Source organism: Balearica regulorum, chromosome 25 (genome assembly GCF_011004875.1).
Source record: "Balearica regulorum gibbericeps isolate bBalReg1 chromosome 25, bBalReg1.pri, whole genome shotgun sequence".
Lineage (NCBI taxonomy): Eukaryota > Metazoa > Chordata > Aves > Gruiformes > Gruidae > Balearica > Balearica regulorum.
In genome coordinates this window covers 5,152,753-5,164,025 of record NC_046208.1, presented here as the reverse complement: position 1 = coordinate 5,164,025, position 11,273 = coordinate 5,152,753, and the positions used below count along the sequence as shown (strand labels likewise).

At 64.1% G+C, this 11,273-nt stretch overlaps 1 protein-coding gene across 1 annotated transcript; it reads left to right on the top strand.

Moving 5' to 3' along the window:
- Positions 1–237: 237 nt before the first annotated feature.
- SPDEF (SAM pointed domain containing ETS transcription factor) lies at positions 238–8,805 on the top strand. The gene is made up of 6 exons (XM_075775685.1): positions 238–536; positions 5,991–6,464; positions 7,473–7,670; positions 7,761–7,808; positions 8,257–8,397; positions 8,487–8,805. The coding sequence occupies exons 2-6, from the start codon at positions 6,017–6,019 to the stop codon at positions 8,663–8,665; spliced, it is 1,014 nt and encodes a 337-aa protein (XP_075631800.1). The 5' UTR covers positions 238–536; positions 5,991–6,016; the 3' UTR covers positions 8,666–8,805.
- Positions 8,806–11,273: the final 2,468 nt, after the last annotated feature.

Here is an 11,273-nt window from a genome sequence, read left to right as displayed (position 1 = left end):
CTGAGGGTGGGAAGGGGTTAACGGTGCCGGGATTTGCCCCTTTCCCCTCCCAGGGCCCATTCGGGGCTGAGCCCGGTGCCTCGATGCACCCCTCAAGGGTTAACCCTGGCCTGGGCTATTCAAACACCTCCAGCTGAGGTAAGCACCCAGCTTGTTTGTTCAGGTAAATAAGGAAGGAATTAGATATAATGGGCAAAGGAGGCATTTGCTGAGCACCTTGCGCTCGGCTGGGCTGCTGGCTTCCCCCTCGCATACCTCCGCACGGCTTCATCCCTCCACGACCCTCGGAGCTGCTCGGAGTGCCCCGTCCCCGCTGGTGCCTGCTGAGAGCCGATGCAGCTCAACCCAGCCACCCTCCTGCCGCAGGGCCGGCGTTGAGCTGGGCAGGGTGCTGCTGGCCGCCCTCCCCGCCGGTGCCAGGGCACCCTGCTCCGGGCCATGCCCGCTCTGGGCACCGTGTCGAGCGCCGCAGGAACGGCTCTTCCCACCCTGCGCCGGGACCCATGCGGTTTCTGAGCCGCACGCACACCCCCGAGGTAAGTCTGACGCTGCTGCCGTCACCCTCCCTGGCTGCCTGATGCTCCACCAGCACCCACCTCCCGACCCTCCCGGGGCTCCTACGGCCCTTGTGGCACCGATCTGGGGCAGACGCGGTGCCGTCCCCTGCGAGCATCCCATCCCACGGCTGCTCGCCCCTCCCGGTGCCGTTAGGGCTAAACAGGGACAGGTTGTCCCCTGGCCGGAGGTTCCCGGCACTTCTCAGGATGGCGTCACCCGAAACAAAACGGGATTTGACAGCTTTGCGCCTTCGCAATCCCCTCCTGCTCGAGCGAGGAAGGTGGGAAGGGAGCCGGGGCTCCTGGAGCCGGCTCTTCCCGAGCCCACGCGGTACCAGCAGGGTCCCTGGGGAGGGTCCCACAAGCCCGACGAGGTGTTTTGTGGCACCGAGTGACCCACAAGCAGCCGGGGTCCTTGACAGAACGTCCCGGGTCCTGGCGGCCGTGGCGGAGCTGCCAGCTCGCAGGTGTCTCTGTTGAGCCCCTTTACCAGACCCGCACCGTCTCGGCGCTGCTCTGCTTTTCTGCTGGGTATTTTTTTTTTGTCAGTGCTAAAGGCACATTGGCTCTAGGTTTGATTTTTACGGTTCTGCTCGGTTAGTGAAACACAAATGCCGCTCGGCTGCCAAATCCCCCACAATACGGGCTTTCTCATGGGCAGGGAGCTCGCAGCGGAGGAAGGTGCTGCTATAAATAGGGACTCCCTGGCCCTGCATGGGGAACACCAAGCTCTGCTGCTCACCTGGGGGACGCTGAGCACCAGGGCTTCGCTCAGGCCACCGGTGCGTTGTGCCCGTGCCCCCCCCCGCTGCTGTTTGCCTCCCTGCGCCGAGGGAGAGGGCAGGCTGACCCGGGGCGTGGGGACCTGCCGGGACGCCCGGTCCCTGTGCCAGCACCCATGCAGGTAACGGCAGGAGGAGCCTCGGTGGTGTTGGAGAAGGCGGGGGGGGGAAGCCGGGGGCCCAGGACCCCCGGGATGGGCTGCATCTCTCCTGTGCACGTGTGCGCCGGCAGCCCTGGGCTTGCCCTGGCCCCAACCCTGTCACCAAGCAGGTGCCATAGCGAGACCCCCCGCTGCCCTGAGCCCCCGTCCCGGCTGTGGGGTGATTCTGGCCAATCCCTCCTCCCTCCACCCAGAGATAAAAGGGGTGCGTGGCACAGGCGGGCAGGGTTTGGCAGCCGGGAGGGACGTGGCACAGCTGGCACGGTGAGGCTGGCAGGGTGGGTGGGACGCGCTGGCAGGACCCCACGTTGTCAGCAGCCTCTGGGCACCCGGGTGTCTGCTGCAGCCCCGGCTCGTGGGGGTCCCTTCGCCTGCTTAATCCGGGCCCCACAAACCGGCTCGGGTCCTTCTGGCAGCACCCACAGGCTCCATCGCCCCCCCGTGCCCGGGTGCGGTTGGCCTCGGGGTGCATCGTGGCGTGGGTCCATCCGGGACCGAGACGGAGAGCTGAGCCCAGGAAGGTAGCTGGGGCAAGAGGTGCTGAGTCAGACCAGAAAACAGGGAAAACCCACCCAAATCCCAGCCCCAGATGGGCTTTTGGGCAGAGAGGGGATTACGGCGTCCGTGGGATCCCTGTCCTCTCCCACCCCGGGTCCCGGCTTGCTGTCTTGAGGCACATGGGGCGGGTGAGGCTTCAAGGATCCATTAAAGACAAATCCCGCTGCCTGGGGGCTGCTCCGGGCAGGCTGGGACAGCTCTGGATCCCTCCAGTTCCTCCCCGGACAGCACAGCGTGTCCCTGTCCCCATCCCCAGTCCGGGGGCTGGAGGTGACCCCTGAGCCCACCACCCCGGCCGCCTGGGAAGGGCTTTTGGAAGTGCCCGAGGATTTGGGAGAGATCCCGGGTGCTGTGGGCAGCACCTCCTCCCGCAGCGGGCCAACCTCCGCCGATCCCACGGGGCTTCCCGAGCCGTGCTCCGGCACAACCTGTTTAACCGCAGATTTAATTTTAATTAACGGACCCATTGTTTGAGGGTGGTGGTTGCGTGGATTTCTTACTTATTTTTTCTTGCTCCCAAGGGCTGATCCCAGCTCTCCCCCATCACTGGTGCTGGTGTTGCGACCCTGAGCCACGGCGGGTTGCGTTTGCCAGGAGAGCTCGGGGTGATACAGCAGGTCCGTATCCTCATCCTCCTCAGCTGAGGCATCTGCTGCTTCCTCAGGCTCTGGATGGTGCTGAGTCCCTGCAACCCCGTGGTGCTGAGCCATGACCCAGCATCACCCAAACCCCTGGGCTCACTGCTGGCCCCATGCCGCAGGAGCCCTGTCCCAGCCCCACTGCTCCGGGGTTTTTGCTGGAAGGGAATATCTGGGGTCGTTTCCTCAGGTGCTGTGGGGGCTGCGCGGGGCCGGAGGCCGCGGCCTTTTCCTCCTCGCCCCTCTCCGTGCTGCCGTGGGGAACCAGCCCTCGTGCTGGCAGCTCGCCCCTTTGCCGCACCATCCCTGCAGTGCCGGCGAGAGCGGGGACCAGGGGCATCGTGCGCCCATCCCAGCTGGCTGGGGCATCCTCTCCGTACCCGTGGGCAGCACCGGGGAGTGATGCCGAGTCATTCATCGTTTCGGGGATGGCATGTACCTCCCGGCCGTGCCGCAGCGCACCGGCTGCAGAGCTTTGCTGTGGGCACAAAGAAACGCTCGATGGCTCCATCCCGCCTCGGGCTCTGCTCCTCCGCCGCTCTGCGCCAGAGCCTTGCCTGCCCGTGCCGGGGTTGCAGGCAGCACCAGCGCGTGGGGAGGGCTGGGCAAGGGTGCTGGGGCAGGGGTGCGTGTCCTGCAGGCAGCACCCTGCTCTGCGTGGCACCCCAGGGACGGCACCTGTCCCCTGTGCACCCACGGAGGCAAACCGTGGGGTTTTGGGGAATGGCAGGCTTTATAATTCGGCATGTTTAAAGTCTTGGAAGAGCTAATTCTCTGATCCTCTTGCCCGGAGCAGCAGGATGAGTGCAGGACTGCGTTAGTGTGGCTTCACCCTGGGCAAGCCCTGGTGCAAAGCCCATGGGACCGGGGCTGGGCTCACCACCGGCAGCGTGCACAAGCCGGACAGCGTTTGCCAGGGCTAATGCAATCACCGGCGCAGCCCCGTTTAGCTCGGATGGGGAATGTGAAGGTGTTCGGGGTGCTGCGCGGGTCAGTGCTCTGCGTGAGCATCTCGGTGTGCCCAGGCCTGCCCCTCCGGCTCTCCTTTTCCAGGGAAAAGCAAAAAGGGAGAGGAGAGGGAAACGGCCACCCAAAGCGGTTTCTTAGAGCAAACAGGTCCCCACCCAGCCCGGCCGCCTGCGTGCCAGAGCTGGAGAAAGTCAAACAAAGGCCCCCGCCCTGAGAGTACAGCACCGTTTGGCAGGTGATTGCTCAGGGTTTTGGGGCCACTTGCCCAAGGGATCGGGTCCTTCTGGTCCGGATGGGGAGGAGGGGGACGGGATGGGGATGGAGCCGTCCATCCCGCCACGTGCAGAGGGACGGCTCCGCAGCCCGGCTCCTCCGTGCTCTGGCTGGCGGCTGCGGGAGCGCAGCCCAGCGGAGGTGGGATGGGCAGAGGATGCACCACGACTCCAGAGCATCCCGGAGGCCTTGGGGGCGAGAGCCCCATCCCCTCCCCAGAAAGCCCCCGCAGCCGGCACCGTGCAGCAGGCTGGAGCCACGCAAGCTGTTACCGCTTCCCTTTTGTGCCGGGAGCAGCGTGAGGCTGGATTTAAAGCTGATCTGCTAAAGCTCTTCTTTTAATCCAGAGCAAATCAAGAAGAGGTTTGGAAGCTGGCACCATCTCTCAGGGAAACTGTTTCAGTCCCTGGGGGCAGCTCGGTGTCACGGGCGCCCCTTCTCCCTCCTCCTCCTCGCTGCAGTGCCACCCAAACCCCTTGGGGACGTCAGCTCCAGCTCCCAAACCCGCAACCCCTCCCTGGGTCCCCGTGGGGTCAGCCTGGCGTGGGTGCTGTTTAGGTGGCCACGGTACATTTTTGCAGGCTTTTGGGGCTTTTTCAAGGGTGAAACGATGGGCAGAGCTTCCTCGTGGTGCAGGTGATGCAGACCCTCAAACCCCAGACTTCTGGGGGCATTAAAATCCCCAGCGAGAGCTTTAAACTCATCCCCACCGGTACTGCTGCGGTTAACAGGGCCGTGGCGCGTGGCTATTAACGATGTTTAATTAACGCTTCGGGAGCAGAGCTGGGCCCAGCAGCGTGGAGCCGAGCAGCGTGTGGCACAGCCGAGCTGCGGGGACGGTAACGCACCGTCCTGGGCGCTCGGCCGTCAGTGTCCCTCCTGCGCCACGCAGCCGGCTGCTCGGCTCCTGTGCTCGAGGGATGCGCTCTGCCCGGAGGAACCCGATGGCGTATTTTCCCCTTTAGTCTTTTAAACCCTTTTTTTAACCCCCTAGCTGGGATTTAGAGCAAGCGGGAACCCCCCTTCCCTGGCCACTGTGTCCCATTCCCCTTTGGGGGCTGCCTTGTTTCTTTGGAGGGGCTTTGGGGTTGGTTCAGGCTTTGCACGTTCCTTTCTTAAGCGTGGCTCCATTGCAAAAGCTGCTACTTTTTCTGCTTTTCGGTAACCTATTTGGGGTGAGGTTTTTTTTTTTTCTTCTTGTAAAAAGCAATGCTGGAGGCAGGCAAGGAGCTCAGCGGTGCCCTGGCCATGCCCATCACCGGCCTCTCCCTGGCAGGGGCTTTCTCCTCCCGAAGCCTCAGGATGGCTCTTGGGGAGGTTTCTCCACAGATGGAGCCATTCCCTGGTGTTGCCATGGAAATTCAGCAGGCTCATCCTCTTCTCCTTGGCCTCCAGGACTCCCCGCATTCCGGAGACAGATGGGGATGGGCTGATTTTGGGTAGTTTTTCTTGCAAGAGAGTAAAAGGAAAGTTCTTTTCCGGGGGTTGGCGGCAGCAGCCAAGAGCCAAGTGCTGCGGTGCTGGGCTTGATCCCCGGCCCGGGAGGGCCGGGTTTGGGTGCCGTCACTGCCGGAGCATCCTCGGGCCAAAGCAGCGGGTGCCGTTGCCCGTGCACAGCAACACGCCTGAGTGGTTTAGGCATCCCGCAGCCCTTGGTGCCCGCGGGCTGCCCTGCGTAGGTGCCTTGGAGCCCCTCCAGCACGTCCCGCTGCCTCCTGCAAGAGCGTTCAGCCCCCGCTGGGACTGAACCGCTGCCGACCCGCTGTGCAGTTCAGGGGAAGACCCTAAAAGCCCGCGGTGGTCGGGACCCGCTTGCCTCCCGGAGTCCTTCTCCCTCCTGGCTGCTGTGGCTGGTCCCCCCAAGGTCAGGACAGCCCCCCAGGCCCATGGCTGACCCACAGCCTGCGTTCATCCGGGGGCTCGCCGTGGGTCTCTTTGGAGGCTTTTTCCCCTCTAACAGGCTTAGTTCCTCCCTTTGTGCCTGGCTGCTGGGCGGGAGGGCAGGAATCGGTGCCGGGGTGAGCCTCTCCTCTCCTCCTCCTCTCCTGGCAGGTTTGGAGCCGGCGCTGAGCAGAGGGATGGGCAGCGCCAGCCCCGGGCTGACCGCTCTGCCCCCCAACCGCCTCCCCCGGCCGGACGCTGCCCTGCTGCCCCCCCCCCAAGACCCCGACACCCGGAGCTGGGGCTGTCCGGACAGCCCAAGCCCCCCCACCACCCCCGAGCAACCCCTGCCTGCTTTCTGCCTGCACTACTTCGACATGCTCTACTCGGAGGACATCGCCTGGACCACCAAGGGCGTGGGGGAACCGTCCCAAAGCGGTGCCCCGGGGGGGCGAGGGGAGGCGCAGAAGGAGCCGGAGCAATGTCCCATCATCGACAGCCAGGGCTTGGGGCTGGGGGCTGAGGGGGACCTGCAGGCCAGCCTGCACCTGGAGGAGCACTCGCTGGAGCAGGTACAGAGCATGGTGGTGGGCGAAGTGCTGAAGGACATCGAGACGGCCTGCAAGCTCCTCAACATCGCCGCAGGTGGGTGTCCCCACAGCCCTCCCCGGGGGGGCTGCAGGCAGGGTCAGTCCCGCTGCGGGGTGCAGCGAGGGAGGGATGTGCCGGTGCAGGGACTAAAGCTGTGCTACAGCTCGGGGGGGTTTGCAACCAGATGCTGGGGTTTGGGGGAGCGCGGCTGCTGCTCGGCTCCCCGGGCATCGCTCCTGGGCAGGGCTGTTTGCTAACGCCCAGGGTTGCCAGCAAAATACCCCTCCAGCCTCGCTGGCTCGGAGTTAAGCTGCGGCAGGGGTTAGCAGAGCTTCACGCAGAGCCTGCGCTGGGTGTGGGGTGCTGGTGTGACCCCACCAGTGCCACAGAGCCAGGGAGGTGCAGGGACACAGTGACCCGATGCTGAGCCCGTCCCTTTCCCTGCGCTGGGGGTCCCTTCCCCTCTCAGGGCGTCGTCACGGAGGTGCCTTTCAGCCTTGCGCACATCGGGGGGGGGTGTGTGTGCATTAGCAAGAGCAAACAGCAGGACTTTTATGATCCTTTCCTGTATCCCATTTTCCCTGGGCTATCGGGAACAGGCGGATGAGCATGTGGGGTTGGGGACAGCCTGGAGCCAGCTGGCACCACCTGAGCTGGGCATGGGGTTGGGTGCAAGGGGAGCAGGACAGCCCGGGACCGAGTTCCCTGGGGTAACACTGCCATGGGGCATCGCTGCCGTGACACCAGCGCTCGGGATGTGCTTAGGTTTATGGCGGGCTCTGCCGCCCCCTCCCTCGAAGCATTTGGTGTCACCTGGGATGGTGCAGGGAGCACGCGGGGCTCCAAAAGGCTGGATGAGGCATCCCAAAGTGAAGGAGGTGGCAAGGGGGTGGTCCTGTCCCCGGGGTACCAGGGCAGGCTGAGAGCGGGGTGCTCCCATCCTGGTGGGCGATGCTGTAGCGACGCAGGAGGGGATGGTTTCCTGGGGCTGCTGCGGGGTGAGCTGAGTTTCCCCAGGCTTGGCCCTGGCTGCCGCTGGCCACGCTCACCCTCTGCCCCCAGACCCTGCGGACTGGAGCCCCGGCAATGTGCAGAAGTGGATCCTGTGGACGGAGCACCAGTACCGGCTGCCACAGATCGGGAAGTCCTTCCAGGAGCTGTCGGGAAAGGACCTGTGCGCCATGTCCGAGGAGCAGTTCTGCCAGCGCTCGCCTGCCTGCGGAGACATCCTGCACGCCCACCTCGACATCTGGAAGTCTGGTAGGTGCCAGGGACCAGGAGGGAGCTGGGGAGGGTGGCGATGCTGTGCAGGGGGAGATGCCCCTCTGACTGCCCGCTCCTCCCTTCCAGCCGCTTGGATGAAGGAAAAAGCCGCCCCGGGAGATGTGAGATACTGCGGTGAGTTCTGCGTGGGCTCAGCTCCACTGACCTCGCTTCTGCCTCAGACAGGTCTGGGGTATTTGAGAGGTCGCTCCCTGATTAATTGCAATTATCCGGTGCGTTGGAGCGGCTGCTGCAGCAGCATCCGTGTGGCTGCACTCCCTCTGTCCAGGAACAGCCCCTGGGCTGTCTGCGAGCTGCAGCAGAGGGGAAATGGCCCTGAGACCCTCGCTGGCCCCATCCTGCACCCCGTGCATCCCTGCAGGGGCTGCGCAAGGGCAGGACTGAGCTGTTTTCCCTGCTCCAAGGTGGCGAGGAGACCCAGTGCCTGGGCTGTCTCCAGAGACCCACGGGCATCGAGCTGGGATTTCCCAGACGAGGACTCGTGTGGGTCCCTGGGGTGGTGCAAAGCAGAGAGGTCTCTCCCCACGCCCATCTCACCCATCCCCATCCCTTCCTGCGGCAGGAGGTGATGCCAGCTGGGCGGACAGTGAGGTGGACTCATCCTGCGCCGGCCAACCCATCCACCTCTGGCAGTTCCTCAAAGAGCTGCTGCTGAAACCCCACAACTACGGGCGCTTCATCCGCTGGCTCAACAAAGAGAAAGGTAGGTGGGTGGGTGGGTGGCCCCAGGGTGGGTGCTGGCGGGGCTGGGGGAGCAGACGAGGCTGTAACCCCCCCGTGCCCTACTCCCAGGCATCTTCAAGATCGAGGACTCAGCGCAAGTGGCCCGTCTGTGGGGCATCCGGAAGAACCGCCCGGCCATGAACTACGACAAGCTGAGCCGCTCCATCCGGCAGTATTACAAGAAAGGCATCATCCGGAAACCCGACATCTCCCAGCGCCTCGTCTACCAGTTCGTCCACCCGGTCTGAGCGGCGGCGGGACAGGCTGAGCCCCGGGAGGGACAGGGGACCTTCTCCGCCTCCCGCTGCCTCCCAGCCACAGAAACCATCTTCCAGCGCTGAGGACCGTGGCTGGGGTGCCGAGAGGCTCAACCCCCCCCAGACCTGCTGGCAACAGACTGTGGGACCCCCCCTCACCCCCCAGCCTCGGAGGGGAGGGATGAACCCCCAGCCAAGGGACCACCACCAACGTGCCCTGATGTGGGGCAAGGACCGTGCAGAGCCCTCGTCTCCTGCAAGCGCTCCCAGGGATGGGTGGGCACGGAATTTGGGGCTGGCGGAGGAGACGTGGGGTTGACTGGGGTGAGGTAAAGGCAGATGAATTTGTGGCTGTCGTGGGGCTCCCTACTACCCTGGTGCCCTTTGGCAGGGACTGAAGGTGGAGGAGATGGGGACATGGGAGTCCTGCCCCCAGGTCTCTTGTCCCCCGGCACGTCGTCCTCTCACTTTGCAGCCCCACGGCATCGTCAGGACACGGGGGCCAAGGGCACGTCCCAGGAGGAGACCGCGATATCCCCGTGGCATCCTGCCCCAGGGCTGATCTGGGGACACACCATCGGGGTCACACTCCCCTCCAGCCAGACCCTGTCCCCGTGCCACCACCAGCCCGGCCGTGGGACCGGCTGCCCTCGGTGCCCAGCGGGAGCGAGCCTGTGGCTGCGGTGGGGCTGCTCTGGATTGACCCCAACAAGCAGCTCCTGGCCCTCCGCCCTGTTCGGGATGGGGGGCAGCGTGGGGGGGGGCTCTGCCCTGTGCTGCACCTCAACCCTCAGCTGCAAAGAAAGGGGTGCCTGAGTTCACGGGGAGATGGTGGCCAGGCTCGGCTCTAGCCCTCCCTCCCGCGTGCTGGCTGCGGGTACCTTCACCCCGGCCATTGTTCGGGGAGGACAAAGCCCAAGCATGAGCCAGGACAATGGCACCCGCGGGGACAATGGCACCCGCAAGGACAATGGCGCCCGCAGCTGCCCTTGGCTGGGCCCGCGCTGACCCGACCCGCGCAGGAGCAGCCTGGCACCAGCAGCACCCAGGGATGCTGCCTGCCGTGGGAGCTGGGTGCTGGGTAACTGTGCCCCTGGGGACCACGGGCATCCCCTCGGGACGGGCGCATCCCCCCTTTGCTTCCCGCTCCGGGACACGCTCGGCTTCTCCCCTCTGCAGGGATTTGGGGCTGAAAATGGGTGTTTTGCAAAAGGAGCAGCTGTAAAATGCAGGCACGGGGCCGTGCACACGCAGGCATCCCCCAAGCTGGGTCCCCCATCCTTGGGCACGGGGACACCCAGAGCCCCCCCAAAGCCCCCAGGTCCTTGACCCTGGCACAGGGTTCTTCCCTTGATTTGGATTTTATTTGGACTGCCTGATTCCTGAGTTTGGGAAAAGGGAGAGGGCAGCTTTGCTGTTTCCCTCTGGGCAGTAAATCCGAAAGGCAACCCGCCGAGCCTGGACTGGGACGGAAAACTGGGGATTGTTTCAACTGCACATTTCGCGAGAGTCTAAGTTACCTGGCAATGTTGATCTTTTATATTACAATTTTTTTATTTGTTTATTTGCTTTTTGGTTTTGGCTGGCAGCAAGTTGTGGTTCAGGTTCAAATGACGAGGGTAGACGGGTGGCTCGGGTACCCACGAGATGCTTTGTGGGAGTTTAGAAGGAAAAAACACCTGGTTGTTGGTCTTTTGTTTTTAAGTTAAAATAGCTGCCTGTGACGGCTCCTGCCTTTTTCTTTTTGTTCTGCCTGTTTCGTACTCTTTATGTGGCAGAGGAGCAGACACGCTTCAGCCGGCCTTGCAAGCATCCCGGCTGGAGGGATGGAGGGTGGCTGGAGGGAGGAGAGGAACAGGAGGATGAAAAACTGCCTTGGCCTCTGGAAAAGGGGGAAAAAAAGAAAAAAAAAAGCAAAAAAAAGCAAAATGTGTCTTGTGATTTCCTGTCTGTGACCTATGCTCTCGCAGCCGGCGTGGGGAGCACCAGGAGGATGGGCTGGGGGTGCTGGTGCCCCAAATCTCGTCTCACAGGTCCTTCGGTGGGGTGGGCGACGGTGCGGGGGGTTTGCACGTCCCTGTGGGGATGGCGGGCAGGGAGGGGGTTAAACGGCGAGGAAAGCTGCTGCGGCTGGGCAGGGTGCGCTGGGGGACGCGGTGTCCCCAGGGATGCGGGGACCTGACCCAGCAGGCACCCGCTGCGATGGGACGGGCAGCCAGTCCTGCGGGGCTCGCGGCTGGGGTTTCCCCCAAACCCCTTGTAGCTCCAGCCCTTAAATAATGGAAAATAAATCCCTTTTCTCTGCCCTCTCCCCATCGGAAGCCCAGGGAGTGCCCCCCACACCCTGGCACGTCCCGCTCCCTCCACCCTGTCCCCCTTGGCCACTGCCCCGTCCTGGGTCCTGGGGCTGTCCCAGCTCTCCGGGGCGGGGAGAGGGCTGTGTGACCTGCAGAGCCTTTCCCCAAGGTGAGGAGGCTTGCAGGGAGCCCGGGAGGCTCTATCCCCCTCTGCCAGCATCAAATCTCTGCGCTGGGGCTTTCGTCTCCCCCTGCCCGGGGTGGGGGGGCTGGGTCAGGGGCCGCTGCTTTTGCTGGTGCTG

What these genes read in the sequence shown, in the direction of transcription:
- SPDEF (XM_075775685.1), top strand. Translation starts at nt 6,017, where the DNA reads ATGGGCAGCGCCAGCCCCGGGCTGACCGCTCTGCCCCCCAACCGCCTC. An exon ending in GCTCCTCAACATCGCCGCAG is followed by an intron (nt 6,465 to 7,472) that starts GTGGGTGTCCCC and finishes CTCTGCCCCCAG; the next exon opens with ACCCTGCGGACTGGAGCCCC. An exon ending in CTGGCTCAACAAAGAGAAAG is followed by an intron (nt 8,398 to 8,486) that starts GTAGGTGGGTGG and finishes CCCTACTCCCAG; the next exon opens with GCATCTTCAAGATCGAGGAC.